The 21201-nt window shown below is 37.0% G+C and overlaps 3 protein-coding genes across 7 annotated transcripts in view; 2 read left to right on the forward strand and 1 right to left on the reverse strand.

Annotated features, from left to right (window-relative positions):
• ctnnal1 (catenin (cadherin-associated protein), alpha-like 1) overlaps nucleotides 1–10506 on the forward strand; it is a 66293-nt gene extending 55787 nt beyond the window's left edge. For 2 of the 3 annotated variants that reach the window (XM_017454878.3, XM_017454880.3), the window contains 8 exons: nucleotides 191–228; nucleotides 722–772; nucleotides 1068–1246; nucleotides 1968–2016; nucleotides 3728–3784; nucleotides 5975–6094; nucleotides 8345–8428; nucleotides 9351–10506. In XM_017454878.3, the coding sequence (XP_017310367.1) occupies nucleotides 191–228; nucleotides 722–772; nucleotides 1068–1246; nucleotides 1968–2016; nucleotides 3728–3784; nucleotides 5975–6094; nucleotides 8345–8428; nucleotides 9351–9512 (740 nt within the window). In that variant the 3' untranslated portion in view covers nucleotides 9513–10506. The remainder of the gene's footprint in view (nucleotides 1–190; nucleotides 229–721; nucleotides 773–1067; nucleotides 1247–1967; nucleotides 2017–3727; nucleotides 3785–5974; nucleotides 6095–8344; nucleotides 8429–9350) is intronic. The other variant, XM_017454879.3, reaches the window with a different exon arrangement.
• Nucleotides 10507–10521: 15 nt separating this feature from the next.
• On the reverse strand, nucleotides 10522–16622 carry abitram (actin binding transcription modulator). Of its 2 annotated transcripts, none has more exons than XM_017454881.3 (6): nucleotides 16462–16622; nucleotides 14619–14670; nucleotides 14409–14538; nucleotides 14246–14322; nucleotides 13092–13161; nucleotides 10522–12006 (listed from the first exon to the last, which is right to left on the reverse strand). In XM_017454881.3, the coding sequence occupies exons 1-6, from the start codon at nucleotides 16544–16546 to the stop codon at nucleotides 11869–11871; spliced, it is 552 nt and encodes a 183-aa protein (XP_017310370.1). In that variant the 5' UTR covers nucleotides 16547–16622; the 3' UTR covers nucleotides 10522–11868. The 2 variants fall into 2 exon arrangements, with proteins under 2 accessions (XP_017310370.1, XP_017310372.1); XM_017454883.3 differs by having other exon boundaries at nucleotides 16452–16614.
• A 674-nt stretch (nucleotides 16623–17296) lies between these two features.
• Nucleotides 17297–21201, forward strand: part of elp2 (elongator acetyltransferase complex subunit 2) — a 35606-nt gene continuing 31701 nt past the window's right edge. For both annotated transcript variants that reach the window (XM_017455126.3, XM_047150602.2), the window contains exons 1-4: nucleotides 17297–17481; nucleotides 19268–19346; nucleotides 19987–20057; nucleotides 20200–20341. In XM_017455126.3, the coding sequence (XP_017310615.1) occupies nucleotides 17350–17481; nucleotides 19268–19346; nucleotides 19987–20057; nucleotides 20200–20341 (424 nt within the window). In that variant the 5' untranslated portion in view covers nucleotides 17297–17349. The remainder of the gene's footprint in view (nucleotides 17482–19267; nucleotides 19347–19986; nucleotides 20058–20199; nucleotides 20342–21201) is intronic.

The following is a 21201-nucleotide window of genomic DNA, read 5'->3' on the forward strand; positions in this document are numbered from 1 at the left end:
ACAGTCTGAATAAGCCACATGCATTTTATTGAAGTAACATGAGTGGCATGAATGCACTTCTCTTTTGAAGATGGACAGCGGTGGCTCTTTTGAGAATAGAGAAAAATGGCAATGTTCCAATAACAAATCCTAGATTTTGTTCTAATAAAATGGAATGAGTTCAACAATTCACCACTTTATTTCATTTCAGGTGATAAAAGAACATATCTGTCGTTACCTCGGCCAGGGGTGAGTATCTCTCAAAATGCCAAAGAAATACAAAAAAAAAAACAACGGAAACTTATTGTGCTACTGTGATTTCAGTATTGTATCCTTACAGCATACTCCTTTTTGTATACTTAAAATATGTAAGATAACATTTTGTTGTGGCGCTTGCTTACATTCATATTTACAAATATAAGGAGAGACCAATAATATCTAACTGTTAATTTAACACAGAAATATAAATACTGTATATATTTTCCAGATTCAAGCAATACATACACCAAACCCATCAATTACTCAGGATTTACACTGTGCTTAGACTTTGCAGCATCTGTAATTCTGCGCATATTCATTAGTCTGTATGTACTGTTTATTAATGCATGTTGAGCACACTGAATAATTATATGTACACACTAATCTTTATTTATCTGTATAAATGTACTTTTATGTACTCATCAGGTTTTTGTTTTTCTCTAAATTATTTTCATAATTCGACTCTGAATCTGATTCGACTCAGAAGCACTCCGTTAATCTGAAGACTCCGAAGACAGCCAAGCTCGACACAGAGGTACAACAACTAAACTTGCTTCACGGTTTGTTCGCGTGGAGAGCTTGGTATGCTTGGCCAAAAGTGAAAGCTGTATTGTATTTTTAGATATGATGGGGATGGGGGGGTAGATGCAGATGCAGGTGATAATTAATCAAATTGAATTTTTATAAATATAAAAAAATTGGAGATAACGGAGATAATTAAGCAAATTGAATTTTTATAAATACAAAAATAGCAGATTGAGTAGCAAAACCTAAACTCATTATTCTGGTCATGAGCTTTTCTTTCTTCTTTTTCTTCTTTCCACCATTAGGGGCCGGTGTGTTGTGGTGGTCAGGATCAGACCACCATCACAAAGCTGGGACAGGAACTCCGGCTTCTTACCTTGGATGTGGATTCTGAGCTGGAGCACTGGGAGAATCAGGAGCACGAGGTGGTCCGACATTGCCAAAGCATGTCCAGCATGGCATACTCCATGTACCTCTTTACCAGGTACTGAACATGGCTTTGTTCATTTCAGCTGCCTTTCATAATATTAAACAGGATGTCAGGCTTGCAAAGAGCAATATAAAGTAATGAGGCCTGTTGCCTTGTCAGGGGTGGACAAATGATACATTTATTAGCTAGCTCGTCACCTGAAATCTCCATTGGGTTTGCCCAGGCCCATGTTTTGGTTGCACAAAAACCTGAATGATTGCCTAACAAGTGGGAGCTAATGTGATATACTAACATATGGTGAGCTTGGTAACTAGATAAGTGCATTAATCCAGACTAAAGTAAATGAATGAGTCTTGAACAAATGAACAAAGTTTCTAATGTACCACATTAGAAATGTATTTGGCCAGTGTTTCAGCTATGAGATGTTGTGTTCACATCACACACAGAACAGATCATTTGAAGAGTTATATAACTGTTTTGTGCTGAACATTATTTTGCTCAGTTTCGATAGTATTTGCACATACCTGCATGTTTCTGATTCTCATAAGATCATCCATCATCTGTGCATGCTAATTAATCTGCCTAAAAAAAAAAGTTCTACTGTCAGCCAAATTGAACCTTGCCAATGTGTCTTGTGCTGAGAGACGTGGGATTTACCTCTGTGTACTGGCTATACTGATTTGTCCACTTCTGCTATTTTTCTCTTGTCTGACTCCTTAGTGCTAAGGATGTACGCATGTTCCATTAACTCTCTGCCATTTTGTGTGTTATAAAGGGGTGAAGGCCTGTTGAAGACCACTCTGGACCTTTTCCACCAAGCTGAGGCAGGTCATCAAACTCAATTCTCTGGCTCGTTTTCCTTGTCAGCACACAGCTCAGGTCACTAAGACAGATGAAGTTCCTGGTAAAGACAGATCAATATGTTATTAAAAGCAGCAGTCATTGTTTGTCTGTAAGACGCTCCATCTTGCCCTTCGGCCTCAGGGCTTCCACAGAGAGCTTGTGGGGAAACTGCTGAGCATAGTAGTGTGAGCTATTGGCCTACAGCCAACTTCCTAACCTTCCCCATTACAGGCTCTGCTCCGGGAGAGGGAGAGGATCTGCTTAGGTACATAATAAACCGCTCTGCTAAGGACATTAAAAACCTCAGCACACAGTGCAGTCCTTCACTGCTAATAAGACTCACTCTGTAACTCTGAGGATTAAGTTATTAATTTATAAACCTACTGCAATTGATCTGTATGCTTCAGAGATCTACGGTGTATGGCCATGGTAGGTAAGAGTCTGTAACGGCAGCGAAGGAAAGCTTACGTTTATGGAAAGATTTGCTCATTTTTTAAAAGAAATAATCAGGTTCATGACCCAGAAGTGAAAGTGCCTGCTAAGTTCAGCTGCATCACTCCCCAATAGATAGTGAGGTTGATGAGCTATCAAATTGTCATGGCACATCATTTTTACAGGCTAATAATAAATCCAAATTTACCAGGAGGAAAAAGTTGAAACTTGTAATGCAATTTTAAGTCACTGAATATTACGGTAGTGTCAGATCAGATTACGTTATAGCACCCAAGCCTAATGTTAAAATGTATTCCAGCACTTTTCAAACTAATCTTTATTTACTGCATTTGTAGCGTAAAATGAGATGAACATAAACAAAGATTACAACATGGGTCCCTGTACTGAGAAATTTTTTTTTTAAATGTTCACCCTCTGCATATTTTTATTTGCCCTTAGACTTCCGAAAAGCATTAAAACATGACAGGTAATGATGTTAGAGGAAAATAGTCAATATATTCCTCATATAATTTGCCAATGCTAACACTTTATCTACAAGGTGTCCCAAATGTGTCCATACATGGGGGGAAATTAACACTTTTTAGCTAAATGCCTTAAATTTTTTTTCCCATATATATATATATATATATATATATATATATATATATATATATATATATATATATATATATATATATATATATATATATATATATATATATATATATATATAATATTTCTTCAGATAGCTTTTAAGAATGCCTTTGAGAAAAAGAAGAACGTATTGAAATCATTCTCATGGCTGGATCAGGAATCTCTAGCAAGGTTGCGATGGACTTTCTTTCTCTTGAAGTTAATTAGACCAAAAAAATTCAGCTTGTCATGTTACCGAGAAACTGCAAAGCCCTCCGCTCTGAAGAATTTTCAGTCTCCGAAAATGTAAATGTACAGCTTCATCTTCATCTTTGACTGTTACAGGGCGCTGGTGTAGTGCTTACTAGACTGAAGAATTCTTGAAACCATTGCACAAAAAATGGCTTTCGCATAATTGTTTATTCCCGCCCCAACAACTGTTCTTAGATAAAATTGGCTTTTTTTTTTTTGTTGTTGTACTTTTTGTGGTGATCGAGATTAAGTTAAAAGGTTTTAAAAAAATAAAGATACTTGTGTATTATTGAATATTGACAGCATGTCAATCAGGACATGATTGTGATTGCGATTATGATTGTGTTTAATTTAAAACGTCCTGTTTATTTTCAGGTTCTCTCAGAGTTAAGTCTACAGCTGTGCTCCTTCCTGCAGTCGTTCTCCTTACAGGTAAAATGCACTATTCATCTCTCAAACATATTCAAACCCAACCCCATTACCCTGACACTTTCATCCAGGTCTCTAATGACTGTCATCTATCTCTGAGACATAGATGTGATGCAGCTAGTGTTAACCAACCCTGCATGCTCAGGACAAGCTTGGGCTACTCATAATCACACTGTCTGGTGTCTCAGCACAGCCTCTGCTCATTAATAACTTCCAGCAGGCCTGCTCTGTAATGCACTTTCTAAACTGTCCAATTATTATACAAGGTGTCCAACTTTGAGATCGTCAGTAGGATTTTCATCCCGAGGGATTATTTTTTGGTAGAAGCATTACAGTATAGAATCATGTTAAATGAGCTCACTATGTAGGTCTGAGCAGTTTTTTTCCTCCTTACAAATTTAAACTTCCAGAATATTTGAGCCTTATTTGAGCCTATATGATCATCCTCCAATGTGCAATGGGTTGGCACACCATCCAGGGTGTCCCCTGCTTTGTGCGCTGAGTGCCCTTGGATAGTCCCCTTGGCACCCCCACAATAAGCAGTACAGAAAATGCTTTGACAAATATACTTCAACACTGCTTTAAGAAAACAATATATTTCACCAGAACAATCTGGAGATGTTTGTTTATTTATTTTATAATCTTGTCTAGGCTTTCTGTAAAAAAACAAAACAAAAAAAAAACCATTTTGAGTAAGGAGCAAGTTTAACAAATTTTTGGTGGTAAAAGCAATCAGTATGTCTGTCTGTGTTAAGCTGTCTAAAACATTGCTAGCTAAGTGTGTTTTCCTCACACAGGGAATGCCACACTTTGAGCAACATTTTGGATGCCATAGCAAAACGGACATAAGCCTAGTCAAGTTAGTTTGTACTCCGATACTGGTTGTGAAAATGTCTGCAATGCAGCGGTGCTGTCGCATCACACAGACACAGAAGAACACGTACACGCTCTGTATAGATGACAGCAGACAAAGTTTTAAAATGTTTAAGCAACTTTAATAAAAATATAGCAAATTGCCTTATTTACATACGGTCAGGAATTGAAGAAAAGTACGCAATTCTACTACTTCGGGTCCCTGGTGTGCTCAGACGGCGATACCTTTCCCGACACCTGAGCACGAATTAACTCTGCATGGTTGGAGTGGAGACAGGTCACTGGAGTCCCCTGTGACAAGAAACTGACAGACTACCTCAAGGCAAAGATATACAGGACTGTTGTGCTCCAAGTCGCCCTCTATGGAGCAGAATGCTGGCCAACGACCAAGAAGCACGAACAGGCTCTGCACGCCATGGAGATGAAGATGCTCCGGTGGTCGCTCCGGTGGACTGACCCGTCTCGACCATGTAATGAATGAAGAAGGCTGGGAGTCGCCCCAATCACAGAGAAAATGCGAGAAGCACGCCTCAGGTGGTATTGGTATTGGACATCGGGGAAAACTCGGTCGCAAGAACAGCCCTCCGATTCGACCCAGGAGGCCGTCGACCGCGCAGAAGACCAAAGAAGCCGTGGATGGACAGCGTCACCGAGGACACGCGCGCCAAGAACCTCAACCCTGAGGATGTCCACGACCGAGCCAAGTGGAGACGACGGAGCAAAGCGGCAGACCCCGTATGAACGGGAGAACGCCAGGAAAGAACAATAAAAATATGGCAAATTTAGCCAACAGAACTAACTGAATTAATCAGTAATTATTTCAGCACTGGTGTAAGAGTGAAGGATGTGTTAAAACAGTTTAAATGCAGTGAGTGACTTTTACTTCAGGTGATTAGTCTAGACTCTAGAGTGACTGAGGTGGATGACGATCATGATCACAGTGATTACACAAACACATTTTGTGTAAACAGATTATATTTTTTAATAAATAGCAGCTACTTTTAGACAATCATTGTATTAGTGTGTCTCAATGGAGTATTACCTGTATCATTTTTTTTTCTTTTTCACTGTTGGGGGGTAACCAAAAGACTTATAGTAGAACGTTACTTGTGGTTGAAAGCATGTAGTTTTCAGAAATGTATTAATAATAGAAATGCCAAAATTTGACTTTGAAAGTTTTTTTCAGGTTGCCGCACATTTAGATGATAGTTATGTAGCTTGGTCTGTCAGGTATATAATGTCCGGTCAGAACATAATACAGCAATTGACGGAATTGACTTTTAAATGAAAATAATAAAATAGTCGTGTTTCTTCTTATAGCTGGTGGATGAGGAGAAAATGCTCCTGACGTCTGAGACTGAGAAGCTGGCAGCTTTTTGCCAGCAGCTACAAATATGTGCCAAGTCTCCTGTCCAGGGAAAGAGTGCTACGTTCCAGAAGGTAACATGCTGCTAAGACCACCCAAGATCCAATAAAAGAAGAAATTGAATTGTATAAAAACAAAAAGGATTGTATGAAATAAATGTTACGCAGTATTGAAAATGTCTACTCCAGCAACTGGATAAAACTCAATAAAAATAAAACCGCATCCAAAACTTTTATAAAATGCGTAAATATACAGTCTTGAACATGTTATGACGTTAAATAAACACAAAACAAAATGCACAAATAGACAGTGCTGTGAAAAAGTATTTGCCCTACCCTGATTTCTTCTGTTTTTGTGTTTATTTCATACTAAATAGTTTCAGAAATTAAAACAAAATCTAAGATAAAGCACAGGCAGCCTGAGTAAATGCAAAATACAGTTTTTAAATGATATTTATTACGTGAAGCAAAAAAGTTATCCAATACCAACTGGGTCTGTGTGAAAATGTATTTGCCCCCGTAGTTACTAATTTCCCAATTCTATGAAACTGCATTCATAATGGGGCTCAGCTGGAATAGACGCAACCAGGCCTGATTACTGCAAAGACTGTTCAATCAAATCAACACTTAAATAGAACTTTGGTTGAAAGTTGGTTAAAAGGTCTTACCCAGTAACACACTATGCCAAAACTGAAAGAAATCCCAGAAATGTTGAGGAAGAAGGTGATTGAAACACATCAGTCTGGGAAGAGTTACAAAGCTATTTCAAAGACTCACAGTGAGAGCCATTATCTCCAACTGGAGAAACTCGACTCAGTAGTGAACCTTCCCAGAAATACCTCGACCTTCCAAAATACCTCCAGAAGCACAGCAACTACTCATCCAGGAAGTCACAAAAGAGCTAAGGACAACATCAGAGGTCCTACAGGCCTCTCTTATATCAACAAAGGTCACTGTTCATGACTGCTAACTTGGAAGAATGTTAAGGCTTGTCTGAATTTTGCCAAGACACACCTTGATGATCCTCAAACCTTTTGGCAGAATGTGCTATGGACTGATGCGTCGAAAGTAGAATTGTCTGGAAGACAGGGGTCGGGCTAAACCAAACACAGAATTCCATAAAAAGAACGTCATACCTACGGTTAAGCATGGTGGTGGAAGTGTGATGGTGTGGGGATGCTTTGCTGCATCAGGGCCTGGGCAACTTGCAGTAACCGAAGGAAACATGAATTTTGCTCTCTACCAGAAAATCCTGGAGAATGTCTAGTGTTAAGTTTTCATTGTTTGGATGCAGTTATTGCTGCTAAAGGTGGCACACGGCCAGATTTTAAGTTTAAGGAGACAATTAGTTTTTCACATGGGTTATAGATGTTGGATCACTTTTTTGCTTCAGTAAATAAATACAACATGTGTTGTGGGTTTACTCAGGTTGCCTTGGTTTTATGTTGTATTTCGTTTGAAGATCTAAAACTATTTAGTATGAGATATAACTAGTGGAACATGCATGCAATCAGACCTCATCGCCCTCACCATAGCCACGTTTATTATCTGGTGATGGATCATTCACGTTTAGTGGCTGCTGGACCAAGGACTCTTATAAATATTGTAATAAATAATGAACTCATGAATTCTTCTAGTTATGAAGATATTTCAGTTTAAAAATTTGCTGCATCTGCCAGGAGGTTAAGCCTTGTTTCTAGGTGGAGCTTTCAACAAGATAATGACCTCAAATGTTCATATCAAGACAGAAATATTTGCAGGATTCAAAATCAGCTTTCGCAATTATCATCTCATCTCATTGTTGAAAACCTGTGGTATGAATTGAAGAGCACAGTTACATAAACAAAGGAACTTGAAATGTTCTTCATGGAGCAGGGTTCAAGATCCTCTACAAGGATGTATTTTTCTCTGATGATATATAATATATATATAATGTGTGTGTGTGTGTGTGTGTGTGTTTTAATTACGTTTTTTATTTACTGAAATAATTGCACTAAGTGCTATTTTGATTTTGCATCTTATGTGACCTCATATGTTGATGCCAATAATTGTTCAGTTTGTGCTCAGAAAAAGAAGTGAGCGTACGATCTCTCTGTGCCTCCCCTGCGGCTTTCAGGAACACTATATAGTAGCTACTGCAGAGAAAACAATTACGTGAGCTGAACTGCCTCAGCGATCATCTGTCACAGGAACTAAAGATTGTTGTCTCAGGGTGGACATGATTGCTTTTCTGAAACACGGCCCCATACAACCATGCTGTTAAATGTATTTTTGGAAAACGTGGTCATCGAACAATCAATCTGTTTCTCTTCTGGTTCTGCGCAGGTGGACTCGACTATACATAACACCAAAGGCGTGATAACAGCGGTGGCGTCTCTCCTTCCACTGTGTAACAAACTCGTCAGAAAGGTACGATGACCAGAGAACGTGCAGAACTTTTTATCCCAGATTTATCCCCAATTTCTTTCCTCCGTCATTTCATGCACATTACTGTACTACCCATGCAAACAGGTCACGCTTCTTTTTTTTTTTTTTTTTTTCTTAAAATGTTTGTGCATTTGAGTACCTGTCCGGACAAAACAATGTGCCACTAATGACACTTTTACCATATTTATTGGCGAGACTATGATTATGATTACCAATGGTCATATTTTGATATTAAGAGCATTTGATTTATATACTGATTAAATACATTACATTTGCTAAAACAAATAGCACTCTGAATGCAAGGTACTGTAAAATAATATTTAGAACATTTTCATAACGTTTAATAACAAAAATGCAAGAAAATATGGAAAATGATCAATATTCAAATCTTTAAAAAAAAAAAAAAAAAGAGCTAAACAGTCATGTGAAATATCTTCAAACAACATAATTAAGAAGAAGCTCAGTGTAAATATAATGCATAGTATTATCTACAAAACATTAGCAGAATGTTGTACATTTATTAGTACATTTGTAGATTTCTGTGGGAAAAGGTTTTAAAATGGTTAAATCCCAGTTAAGACATTCATTTTGACAGTCCTCTATGATGACTGAGAGAATTGACAGCTTGTAAAAGTGTACTTGGGGGTGGGCGGTGGGGTTAGAGTATGACATTCATTTAATTCTTTATCTCAAAAAGACTTGCTGAGAATATTGAACCTGTAAAGGAGAGATATACCTTACTGTATATTATACTTTAAAATATGAGAAATGTTACATAAGGCAGCTACTTTATAATTTGCCACATGTAAGTTTACACAACACTGAAAATGAGATGATGATTATGATATGGATAACAATTGATGATATTTTGCTTATCCTTTCCCTGTCCACCGCTTCCTGTCAGTGTAAACCAGAGTGCAGCAGTCTGGATTCTCCTCAGGCCTGGAGGGAGAGGCAGCACACGCCGCTTAAAGACGACGCACTGAATGGCAAAAGCTCCAACGGCTTCAGGGTCAAACCCCTGGAGCAGCACATGGCCAATCTCACCTTCTTAGAGAGCAAGTAGCTCAGAGCCCTTACAGCCCAGAGCTAATGAAACTCGGAGTATTATTCTACACACACGCACGCTTTACCACATATTTTGTGTTGTGCAGTGGCATACTCGCATACATACATACAATAAGGTCCAAAAGTCTCTCTTACCAAGAACTGTTTTTATTTCAGAATACATTTCACAAATTATATCTTGCAACTGAGGTTATTCTTCACTAAAGTATGATTTAATAAAGCAAAAGAGGTAGAACTAATATTATGTGATTTAGAGTTAACTGATGTTATAAATTAGAGTTAAGTTAAAATATAGAAGAAAGCCACAATAGGTCATGTGTTCCAGTGATATCATGTGTAGGGGTGTTTTTAAAATGTTTTATCAGTTTAAATCCAAGCACATTAATACAGAATTCAATTATAGTGATGCGGTCAGAGGTTTGGTATACCAAGGAGTTTACACTGGCGTCGAATGCAGCTCAGCCAATCAGAGTGTAGAATCGGTTTTATTATGCAAAAGAAGAATTAGAACACTGGTAATGCAAAAACCCGTTTTCTTTCTGGAGTTTTGTTCGTCTTATGATTTGGAGTTTTGTCTTGTTGCACCCACATTTTGTTTTTAGCTTGTTGAATTTTTATTGCAAGGTGTAGTTTTTTTTTTTTTTTTTTTAAACTATTTCCTATATTAAGATTTGCACTTTTTGAATGTTAAGTTGGTCGTTCAATATCAAACATTTATTAATGTAGTTATTCGGTCATAAATGAGAACAGTGCTAGTAGGAATTTGAATACACATTCCATCAAAACAATAAAAAAATGTAAGGTAAATGATAGTCTAGATACGTCAAAAGTTTTTATATAAGAAATGATTAAATAACTTCGGTAATTTTGTTTTTAATAATATCAAGTGAGTAAAATGCTATTTTGGTGTTTTTAAGCACTAATGAAATAAAAACAGTTCTCTTGAGACTTTTGGATTGTGTGGCATAGACACACACACACACACACACACACACACACAAAAAACACCCTGAAAAACCAAAACACAAACACACTTTTTCTTTCTCTTTGTATAAATCAGTACATGTTTTGGGGTCAATTCCACACTGCCCTGCTATTTACTACTGCTGAAAAAGCTACCATTAAGACAGAGTTGATATTTTTCACTAAGTGATATGGTGTTAACAGAGTAGCTCGAAAAAATATAAGTGAAATCTGCCTCGGTTGTTTTAGTGTAGGACACTGACACACTGTATTTAATGTATCTGCCTCATTTACACATTGACGCCAAATACGTCCAGTTTCCGTCATCTCTCAGGCCGTCAGCACCAGGGTGTGAAGCCCCATGTCACGGACTTAACGTTTCCAACGTGCCGAAAGACTGCTCCCAAAAAAGCAGTGCTGAAGAATGTCACTTTAGTATAAAAGTGACCCTTACGGTATTAAAAGCAAGTTTTGTTTGTGTATTTGTAGTGACGGTAACTGCCTCTTCATATGGACTGTCCTGTAGGTCACTGTGATTTGTACTGTTACTTGAAATGCGCCGAGCTCTGGTACAGTAACTCCAAACTGTCAGGATGAAGACTTTCTAAAAAATCAAGACACTTAACTGCGATGTGCTTGGGATCGAGCGGTTCGTGCAGCATGATCTTACCTTTCCTTTCTGCCTCACGCCTCACTTACTATGATGAGTGAAGTGTCCAAAATGTATCTGTTCACGTGTGAAGTTTCAGAACATGCTCATAACACTGCAGTCAAACTTTAAGCTTTAGTGATGACAGAGAAACTATGAATTTGTGTGAAACTAGTTTTGGACCATTTGGATCCTTTTGACGGTTGAATGATTGTTACACAAAGAAAGTCTAAATATACATTATTTTTCTTAGATTGTGGACAATGTCATTTATTTTCGTATTTACAAATTCTTTTGTGTGTGCGCAAAATATGGTAATATACATGTCATGTAATAACCAAACTGACTAAATATTGGCGAGTCCAAATACAAATCTGATCCTGGTAACTAGTCAGATATTTCAAATGATATAAAATCAATAATTTGTCCCAAATACAAAAAATGTGCAACAATTCAATATCGGCTAAATCATTATTACATTATTATTATTATTATTATTATTATTATTATTATTCTCTAATCCAGTATAAAACTAAATAATAGAAATAAAAAAAACAACAAAACAAACTAGTAATAAATATGAACATATACAGGATAAGCGGTACAGAAAATGCATGGATGGATGGATGAACATATACTGGTTACAGTGAGAATGCCCTTTAGTCTTGGTTCATGTCACATCCGAAACATTTTCCTTCTTTTTTTTTTTTTCTTGCTGAGGCCATTTGTATAAATTTTGATTTCAGAGAGACTCTTGCGGTTGAGTATTTCGTTTAGAGATGACGTCCTCATACTCTTCTCTGGTCAGAAGGCCTTTGGTGACTGTTTTGCTCTCTTCCAGTTTGGGTAGGATGACCGCTATGTAGCCGTCAGTGGAGGGCTGGTCAGAAGAGGACAAAACATTTACTGACATGTAATATTCAACAAACAAAAATAATTAACATGTACTGAATAACATTCAGGACAGGCAGTACATTTCTGAAAAGTTGGTAAAAGAAAATGGGAATCATTGGCTGTTTCCATTAAATATAAACATGAAAACATACTAGAACCCAAACAGACATCTACAGAATTATCGGCACCTTTCAAGCCACTTGAATTAGGGAAAATTCAGTGTTTAAAAAAACCACCTCAATAAAACAGTACTTTCTCTCAAATGAGAGAAAAATGACGATGACATCCATGACGCTTTTAACACTGTGTCATGGTATCCTCAAACGATGTTGTTTTTAACGAAATATTAGGTTGCGCAAATGTAAAATCCCACACTAAGGGGAAAAACCAAAAAGATATTGTTATATTTCCATAAATCTGCTTTGTGACAATGTCCATTGTTCAAAGCAGTACACAAATAGAACTGAACTGAACTGAGGGGTTGGTGGAAGTTGGGTAATGGATATACAAAATACCATTCAGCATTGTCATGGTCAAAGTTTCCTAAGTACATCCTAAAGATTTCTGAATTGCAGTTTATTATGGTTTTAAAGTCAACTACTAAACCACCTCCATAACAAGCCGTTACCTCACCATGCCTCTACAATCAGAACTGTGTGGATAGATGAAACCAAATTTCAAACTTTTAGCCATGACCACAATTTGCAGTTGGCAGAAACGTGGACTACATGCATGGACAAGTTTGGCAGTGGATCACTGATACAAGGTAGTAGTGCCAGTAATTAAGAAACTCTGTTGTGAACAAGAAATGTTTAAAGTGTACAGTTTTGATGACGCTCCACTGCAATCTCTTAATACACCACCATTTCTTTAAACTGTTATATGATATTTATTGCTACATCGCTGCTATTTTTAATGAGAAATTTCCCCACATTAAGTAGAGAGAGACCCTGGAATTTATTTATTTATTTATTTATTATTTCAAATTGTGAGCTCAGTGATGAACCACTTAAAAGTGGGTTTGCTCCTGTATGAAGCTTATGAATTACTGCAAGATCTTTTTAAGGTTACCTTGTCCAGTAGAAGATCAGGACGTTTCAGGATGTCTTCATTGACTTCTAAGAGGCGTCCTCTGATACAGCTGTGAGGAAACACCAAACAAAGAAGAGACCTTAGCTAAGTGATCAAATGTTTATTTTTGGGTGAACTGTCATCAGTTTCTCACCCTCATGTCGTCCCAAACCCATAAGACTTTCGTTCATCTTTGGAACACAAATGAAGACATTTTTAATGAAACCTGGGAGATTTCTGTCCCTCCATTTACAGTCCAAGTAACCAAAACTTTCACTCTCCAAAAAGTTCATAAAGGCATCGCAAAAGTCGTCCATGTGACTCCAGTGGTGTAATCTCAGATTTATGAAGTGATACGAATGCTTTGTGCACGCAAAAAAACTAAAATTATGTCTTAAGAGAACTTCCGTTCTGGCGATACAACGGGACCCGGAAGCGCTGCACTGTTTACAGCAGAGGAAGACGGACGCTGGACACAAACTGAGTCACACAGAACAATCTTTGTAACAAAGATGTCTGCAGATTTCCACATAGAGGAGGACTTGCATTTTTTTTGGTCCGCTCTCGTGTCAACACAACACGCGTACGCCACGGTTCTCTCGTGAACGCGTGTCAGAGATCTATGCGGAAGTGAATAAAGACTTAATTTTAGTTTCTTTGCACACACAAAGCATTCGTGTCGCTTCATAAAATTGGGATTAAACCACTGGAGTCACATGGATTACTTTTACAATGACTTTTGGTTACATGGACTGTAAATGGAGGGACGCAAATCTCCGAGGTTTCATTAATAATTTCTTCATTTGTGTTCTGAAGACGAATGAAAGTCTTATGGGTCTGGAAAGACATGTGGAGGAGTAACTAATGACATAATTTTCATTTTTGGGTGAACTATTACTGTATTAATACATGTGGTTAATTAGTGCAATATCCTGTATGGTCTTGAGGTGTCAGAGAAACTGTTTTTTTAATTTAATCCCACTTCCTCCCTCTACCAAACGCCGGCTCCTGTGACATTTCTTGCTGCGGGTTCTCAGTCCCAATAAACACCTCTAGTGTGTTTAAATTTGTGCCATCAGATTGTACTCGAAGCAAATGCATCTCCCTATTTAGCGTTGCAGTATAAAGCCTCTGAGGTTAGATATTTAACTCACCTGAAGATGGTGTACTCAATGTCATCTGTGCATGTTATTCTGCACAGTGGAGCAAACTCTGTCAGGAACTGACCCCCCTGTAAGAATTCATGATAGAGTTCATACTTTGCATGTTCCTATCTGCTACCGTAATGTGAGCGTCAGCAGTGGGAAACTAACTCACTCGCTTTGATTTGCCAGACACTTTGTTGTTCAGGCGGCTGCATCCGTCACTGATACGGTAATCGATGCTCTTGATTTTGCGTCCCTGCTGGAGGATGGGGTGAGACTCTGCAAGAGTGATGATGCAGATCCTGTATATAAAACGCTGTCTTTTAGATCATCCTGCTAAATAACTAAATGTATCAGGAAAAACTCAAAAGAATTGATCTACCTGTTCGAGTGCTGTAGGATGCAATGATCTTCACATGATCTCCCTTTCATATCTGAAAGTGAGTCAACAAATCAATACTTCCACACTGTTCTCATACTGTAAAACTTGTTCTGTCTTAAAACTAGCTTCCAACATCCACTGCTTGATCCGATCAGATATCGGCTGCTAAAAACACAGACCGAGCTGCTCAAACTGATAGACTAACTTTATTTTCCAGCTTCCTTATGACCTGACTGAATTGATCAATAAATGTTTGAGAATTTAATAACTGCACTGTTGTGAACTGAATAAAGAGCTTGTCCATGATGTTGCATTAGTTCAGAAACTGTTTCTGTTCTACCAGTACTTACCATCTGGCAAATATAGTCTACCAGTTTGAGCAGCTCAGCCTGTGTTTTAGTAGATGGTCTGGCTAAGCTGTATTTATTCAACACTGATGTTATATCATGTTATCCAGTTCTCCCACTTTCTGCTTTAGCTACAGTAGATACCACTTGAACAAAAAACCAGCCCAAATCTACTTTCAACTCCAAGTTTGTGAGCCCCTGCATAAATATGACCTAAAACATCATCAGATTTTCACAAATGTCCTAAAAGTAGATGTAGAGAACCCAGTTAAACAAATGAGACAAAAATATTCTACTTGATCATTTATTTATTGAGGAAAATGATCTGTGAGTGGCAAAAGAATAATCTGATGACGTTCACCAACGGATTAAAGCATTATTATTATTATTATTATTATTTTTATTATTATTGGTGGAATGTAACTAAGCACATTTACTCATGTACTGTTCTTAAGTAGAAATTTGAGGTACTGGTACTTTACTTGAGTCTTTCCATTTTATGCAACTTTATACTTCTACTCCACTATATCACAGAGGCAAATATTGTATTTTTTACTCCACTACATTTGTTACTACTTTAAGTAGTACTACTTACTTTTCAGATGATAATTTTCTCATACCCTTCCTGTCCAGTGAAAACTGCATATCTCCAAATGTGGTGATTGTGAAGGTTTGTGATAAACTGAAGGATTAAGTTTTCCTTTATGGGTCGAGAAAACTGTCCTATTCTTAATGAAAATAATCTTAGAGAATATGATGCATTGCTGCAGATTAGATTAAACTAACCAACAGTACATCAAGTAGTTACAATGAACTCAAACATATGCAGCAGTAAAATGCTACATACACATTAACAAAGTAGAAATATTAATCCAAAAACATCATATCTATAACATATATACACACAGTATATTAGTAAAACACTGGCAGTGACCATTTTACTGCACAGTGAGTACGTTTACTTTTAATACTTGAAGTACATTTTGCTGATTATACTTAGATCCTTTTACTTAAGTAAGTTTTTGAATGGAATACTTTTACTTGTAGTGGAGTATTTTCATGTTGTGGTATTAGTTCTTTTACTTAAGTAAAGGATCTGAACACTTCTTCCACCACTGATTGTTATTACTATTATTATTAGGACATGAAGTACCTTTACTTGTCAATCACACTGTCTCATTCAACTCAACATGTAAAATGCAATACTTTTAAGTTCTACTGCCTTTATATGAGCAATAGAAGCTCTGTAACTCAAAACAGTTTCGTGACATGTTCACACATCCCTTAAACTGTCAATCAAACTGTCTCTTATTCAGTTCCAGCTGTAAAACACAAATACTACCACCAAAACCACGAGGTCTGTATAAAACCTGTCTAAGAGCGACATAAGCTCTGTAACTCATGAACCTAAGCTCCGGTCACGCTCCACAACAATGTGAATCTTAGAACTATTCAGGAAAGCAATGATATAACTCAAGTAACTGACATGACCTCACCTGTTTTATACCATCGTGTATAATAGCGATCAATCACAGTTGGAGCTCTCTCATGTGTTTCTGCCATCGCAAATACCAAACGCATACTATTACACTCTCCAAACACCGACTTCCATGACGGACCACAAATCAGGCTGCGCACGGTGTGCAACCGTTATTAGGAACCGGTCGGAAACATAGACGTAGTTCTTATGAAGTAATAATATAACGGCGCTTTGCGTTTCATAAGTGCTCAATAAACTGAAAATGTAATTATTTCGTTGTCTTTCTTTATTAAAAGTCTTTATTTGAAGACGTATTAGAAAAGAAAACCATAAGGAACAGTTGTGCAGCATAAAAGGGTTAAGTGGCTGAATTCTATATGAAGCCACTCTTCCTAAGTTAGCTTACTACCTAGGGTATAATGTGGTAATGTGCACACATCGTGTAGTGATCCAAATAGTTATTGCGCAGCCGTTTGGTATTTAACCAAGTTCGTATTAGCTGTTACACATCGCCAGGTTGCCAGATTGGATAATGCAACTTATGATTGACACTCTTTCCAACAGCTAATGCTTTCAATTAACTATTTTAAACAGTTAAAATGAATTAACTCGGTAATTCATTCTCAACCTTAGATATTCCCGTTACGTGACTATTTAAAATAAATTATTTATTTTCTTTAAAAAAAAAAACTTTCTGAAACAACACAACCTCCACTGTGAAATAATTCATTATTAAATATTGTGTTAATACTGATTCATTAGTATATCATAAGGTTGGTTTTAAATATATCTATAAAATTGTATGCGATTTCGCTTGAAAAAAATGTGTAGGTTTGGAAGGCAGCGTCTTGGGTTGGTTGGGGTTGCTGTGTCACGCTGACCTGGCAACCCTGTGACAGCAAAGATGGCGATCCCCGTAATGACAACATGCCATGTAGCGTGTTGTGCAAACCGGACTCCACACGTTCTCTCCTGGAGCCGCAGAGATTTAATCGCCTTTGGGACGTGTAATTCAGTTGCTTTGTATGATCCACAGGTAACTAGCTTTAGTTTGTTTCTCTTTGGGAGTTTATTTTCATTTAATATGTGCGGCGTCTCCTGGTGAACTAGCATGTTAGCTCATTCTGCCTGAACTTTTGGTCGCAAGCTACAGAACAGGAGTTAATGTTAGATACATAAAGCACAAAATCTCATGTTTTCCTAAGGGTAAGGAAAGCAACAACACCACACATAATAACCACTCTTTGCTGGTAAATTATTGTTATTATTATTATTATTATTATTATTATTATTTTTACACAAGCAATTGTTCTATTGCAGTGGCATTCATATATACATATTTGCACTTTTATATCAAATGTATGCATTTCTTTCCAGTATTAATAAAATTATGAATAAAATTCCAGTATAAAAGAAGTAAATCCAACATTTTGTGATATTCCTCTGTTATAAACTTCTGAACAGGACCAGGAATGATGTACAGTTTCATTTAGAAAGCAAGCTGTTTGGTTCTGAATATGGTGAAGAAGAAGAAAAATATTTTGGGGGGGGGAAATAGTGTTTTTTACTGTACTTAATGGAGTTTATATAAGAAATTAACGTACAGTACTGTGCAACATTTTTATACACATACAAAGAAATGCTGTTAAGTAAAGATGACTTCAATAATGAACTGAAATCTTTCTGCTTAAAAGAAAAACACTGCAACGTACAGTAATAAACTAAACAAGGTCAGTATGACCTTGGTGTGGCGACCCTTTGCTCGTTTTTCCGTATAAATTAGTAGTCTCGGGTACAATGTGTGCAGTGTTATAAGGAAATTAGAAGGTGTTTTGAGGGGCAGTGGTGGCTCAACGGATGAGACTCTGGGTTACTGATCAGAAGGTTCAAGCCCCAGGACCACCAAGCTGCCACTGTTGGGCCCTTGAGTACGGCCCTTAACCCTCTCTGTATCATGTCTGACCCCAACTTCCTAACAAACTCGTATATGTGAAGAAAATAATTTCACCGTGCTGTAATATATGTGACAAATAAAGGCTTCTTTCTTTCTTTCTTTCTTTCTTTCTGTCTTTCTTTCTGTCTTTCTTGAGTTTTACTGAGCATCTTGTAGAGCCAGGCACCGTTCTTCTGGAGACTTTGACTGTCACACTTGCTTCCTTTTTTTTCTTTTCTAAATTAATTAATTAATTAATTAGTTTGTGTTCTTTTTTTTTCATGTAAATCCCAGCAGCCTTCATTATGGTTTTTTTTTTTTTTTTTGTCTGAAAATGGGTCTCATGTAATATGTTGCTTTCTTTACTGGCATACAACATTTTTCTGTAACATTTATTATTATTATTACTATTATTATTATTTTTGGAAAAGTAATGTTTGGAAATCTAAAATGTTTTTGTACTGACTCAATAAAGTAGAATTCATAAAACAATTATATATAACATAATTTGTTCTAAATAAATATAGGTGCCTAAGACATTTGCACAGTACTGTATGTCATAATAAAACACACATTGACATTATTTTAGGGTTATGTAACATGTTTCAGATAATGCAGTGCTCATGAGTGGACAAAAACAATGAAAGTAGCACTTTTCTGTAGATTGATATTTCATTTTGTTTTAATAATAATATTGGTAATAGTTTAAAAAAAAAGCTACAGAACCATTCTGTTTATTTACTGAATATCCCTAAGTCTTTCCTGTTGTGTGGTTAGCCAGCTAGCCACGACTAAACATCATGGTGTTGGTCTGATTTACCCAAATAGATTTAACTGAGCTGCCATTAGTGGAAAAAGTAATATATTTTTTTTATGACTCTCTTCTCAGGAGGTGAAAGTTGTTGAGCTCCTGAATAAGCACAGTGGCAGGGTTAACACTGTGCAGTGGATTCACAGGGAGGACTGTGGTGAGCGGGATTTCATCTCAGATTTCATCCTAGATAATCGTCATGGTTATTTATTAAAAATGATGCAGTTTAATTAAGTTTTTGCCACCAAGTGTTCAGACGTTACCTCTCCAAGCAGTGGAGTCCAGTTCAGTGCAAAATGAAGAGCTGTGTTGAGTTTCACAAGTATGAAAATGGTCAAATGACGTGTCAGTGTTAATAGTAAGAAAGAAAAAGAATAGATCCAAATTGTTTCACCTACGAGCAGATATGGAAACTCGAGTCTGCTACTCGAGCCGCAAAAACAACTGACTCGAGACTCGACTTGGACTCTCGAACAACTGACTCGAGACTTGACTTTGACTTGACACTTTTATTTGCATTAAAATGTATTAATAGTTAATATATTAATATTTATTTCATTGTAAAAAGCATGGTACATTTCCATGGTACAGTCAGTACCGTTTATTTTTGAAATAAAGTTCGGCAGTATTTTACTTTGAGTGTTATGTTTTCATTCAGTATCAGTTTTTAAAATCAGTTGATTAATCGGTTATTTGCAGGTACTGCCCAACTACGTCATAGGTATCAGTAAAATCATCCTGTGTGTGTAGGTGTGTGTGTGTGTGATATTTTTGTAATTGTGAAACTGTTATCACAGGTCCAGAAACACAGCTGCTTTCAGGAGGATCTGATAATAATATTATTGTGTGGGAGGAGCAACATGGTCAGGTTTGTATTTTTTGGGTTCATTGTGAACAGTGCATGATATTTATAGCAGCATAAATGTAGTGATAATATGCTGTGTGGCTTCGGATACTACTAAGAAGTTTTTGATATGTCCTCTTAGTTTTTTGACCATTGTGTGTTCCAGTTTGCTGCCTCTGCAGTGTGTTCAGGCCACTCGGGTCCTGTGTGTGCTGTGGATGCTGTACCGCTGTCTTCCTCCGACTCACTGCTCGTCTCTGCGTCATCAGACTCCACCGTGAAACTGTGGATGTACAGCAGTGGAAAAGGTGAGTGCTGCTTTTTTCTTGTCTCTCTCTCTCTTTCTTTAAAATATACACCTAATGTTTCAGTATGTAACATAAGCTTGAGTTTCACGAGTTATAAGTGTTTCAAGACTGACATCTACTGGTAGGTTTTTAGAAAGCCCCTGGAAACACACAAAAAGTTTGATACTGAAGAGGCTATTTAATACTCATTCACCAGTGGGAGATTTATGTAGGGCTGGTGATGTGACAGAAATAACATATTGCGATACTTGAAGACATTTATAGTCTTGATGCACAGTACGCTTCATGACATACTGTATAATTTAACTAACAAATTGCCAGCAAAACAAAAAAGTGCCACATTAAAACTAATCCAAATTAAGAACCGTTTAGTTGAACTTGCTGATACTTTTATTTACTGCCTACAAAAACTAAACTGTAGCACTGAAAAGACGGAAAACAAAAAATCTGTAAAAACAAAACCTTAAGTAAAAGAAAAATGACATGAAATCAGCAGCTTCCTTTCAGTTCCAGTTTGTCATTATTTAAAACATTAACATACTCTTAAAGTATATTTAAGGAGTATATATTCTGCCAAAAAGCTATAAAAAGACCTATTTTCTGCCTAATTAAGACTATGTTGGTGTATCAGATCACGTACTGATTGACAGCTGCTTCTCCTGGCTTTGCACACAGTGCGTGAACGGTGCTAATGCTAGAAAAGTGTGTAGGAATAACTGAGCAGAGGCTCCACTGTGCTTTTGTTTTTAAACGTGAGTCAGAATTGTTGCGTGGTGCGTTTTGTAGATATTTATAGTGCCTGTTTCTTGCTGAAAAGAGGCAAAGATGAAGCAACATTGCAAAGAAAACTCCCTCTTCTA

The sequence above is a fragment of the Ictalurus punctatus genome, chromosome 24 (assembly GCF_001660625.3).
Source record: "Ictalurus punctatus breed USDA103 chromosome 24, Coco_2.0, whole genome shotgun sequence".
In the NCBI taxonomy this organism is placed as follows: Eukaryota; Metazoa; Chordata; class Actinopteri; order Siluriformes; family Ictaluridae; genus Ictalurus; species Ictalurus punctatus.

Coding starts and splice junctions, on each gene's coding strand:
- abitram (XM_017454881.3), bottom strand. CDS start 16,546: ATGCGTTTGGTATTTGCGATGGCAGAAACACATGAGAGAGCTCCAACT. Junction 14,671..16,461: donor TACACGATGGTATAAAACAG/GTGAGGTCATGT, acceptor ACTCACTTTCAG/ATATGAAAGGGAGATCATGT. Junction 13,162..14,245: donor ATTGAGTACACCATCTTCAG/GTGAGTTAAATA, acceptor GTTTCCTCACAG/CTGTATCAGAGGACGCCTCT.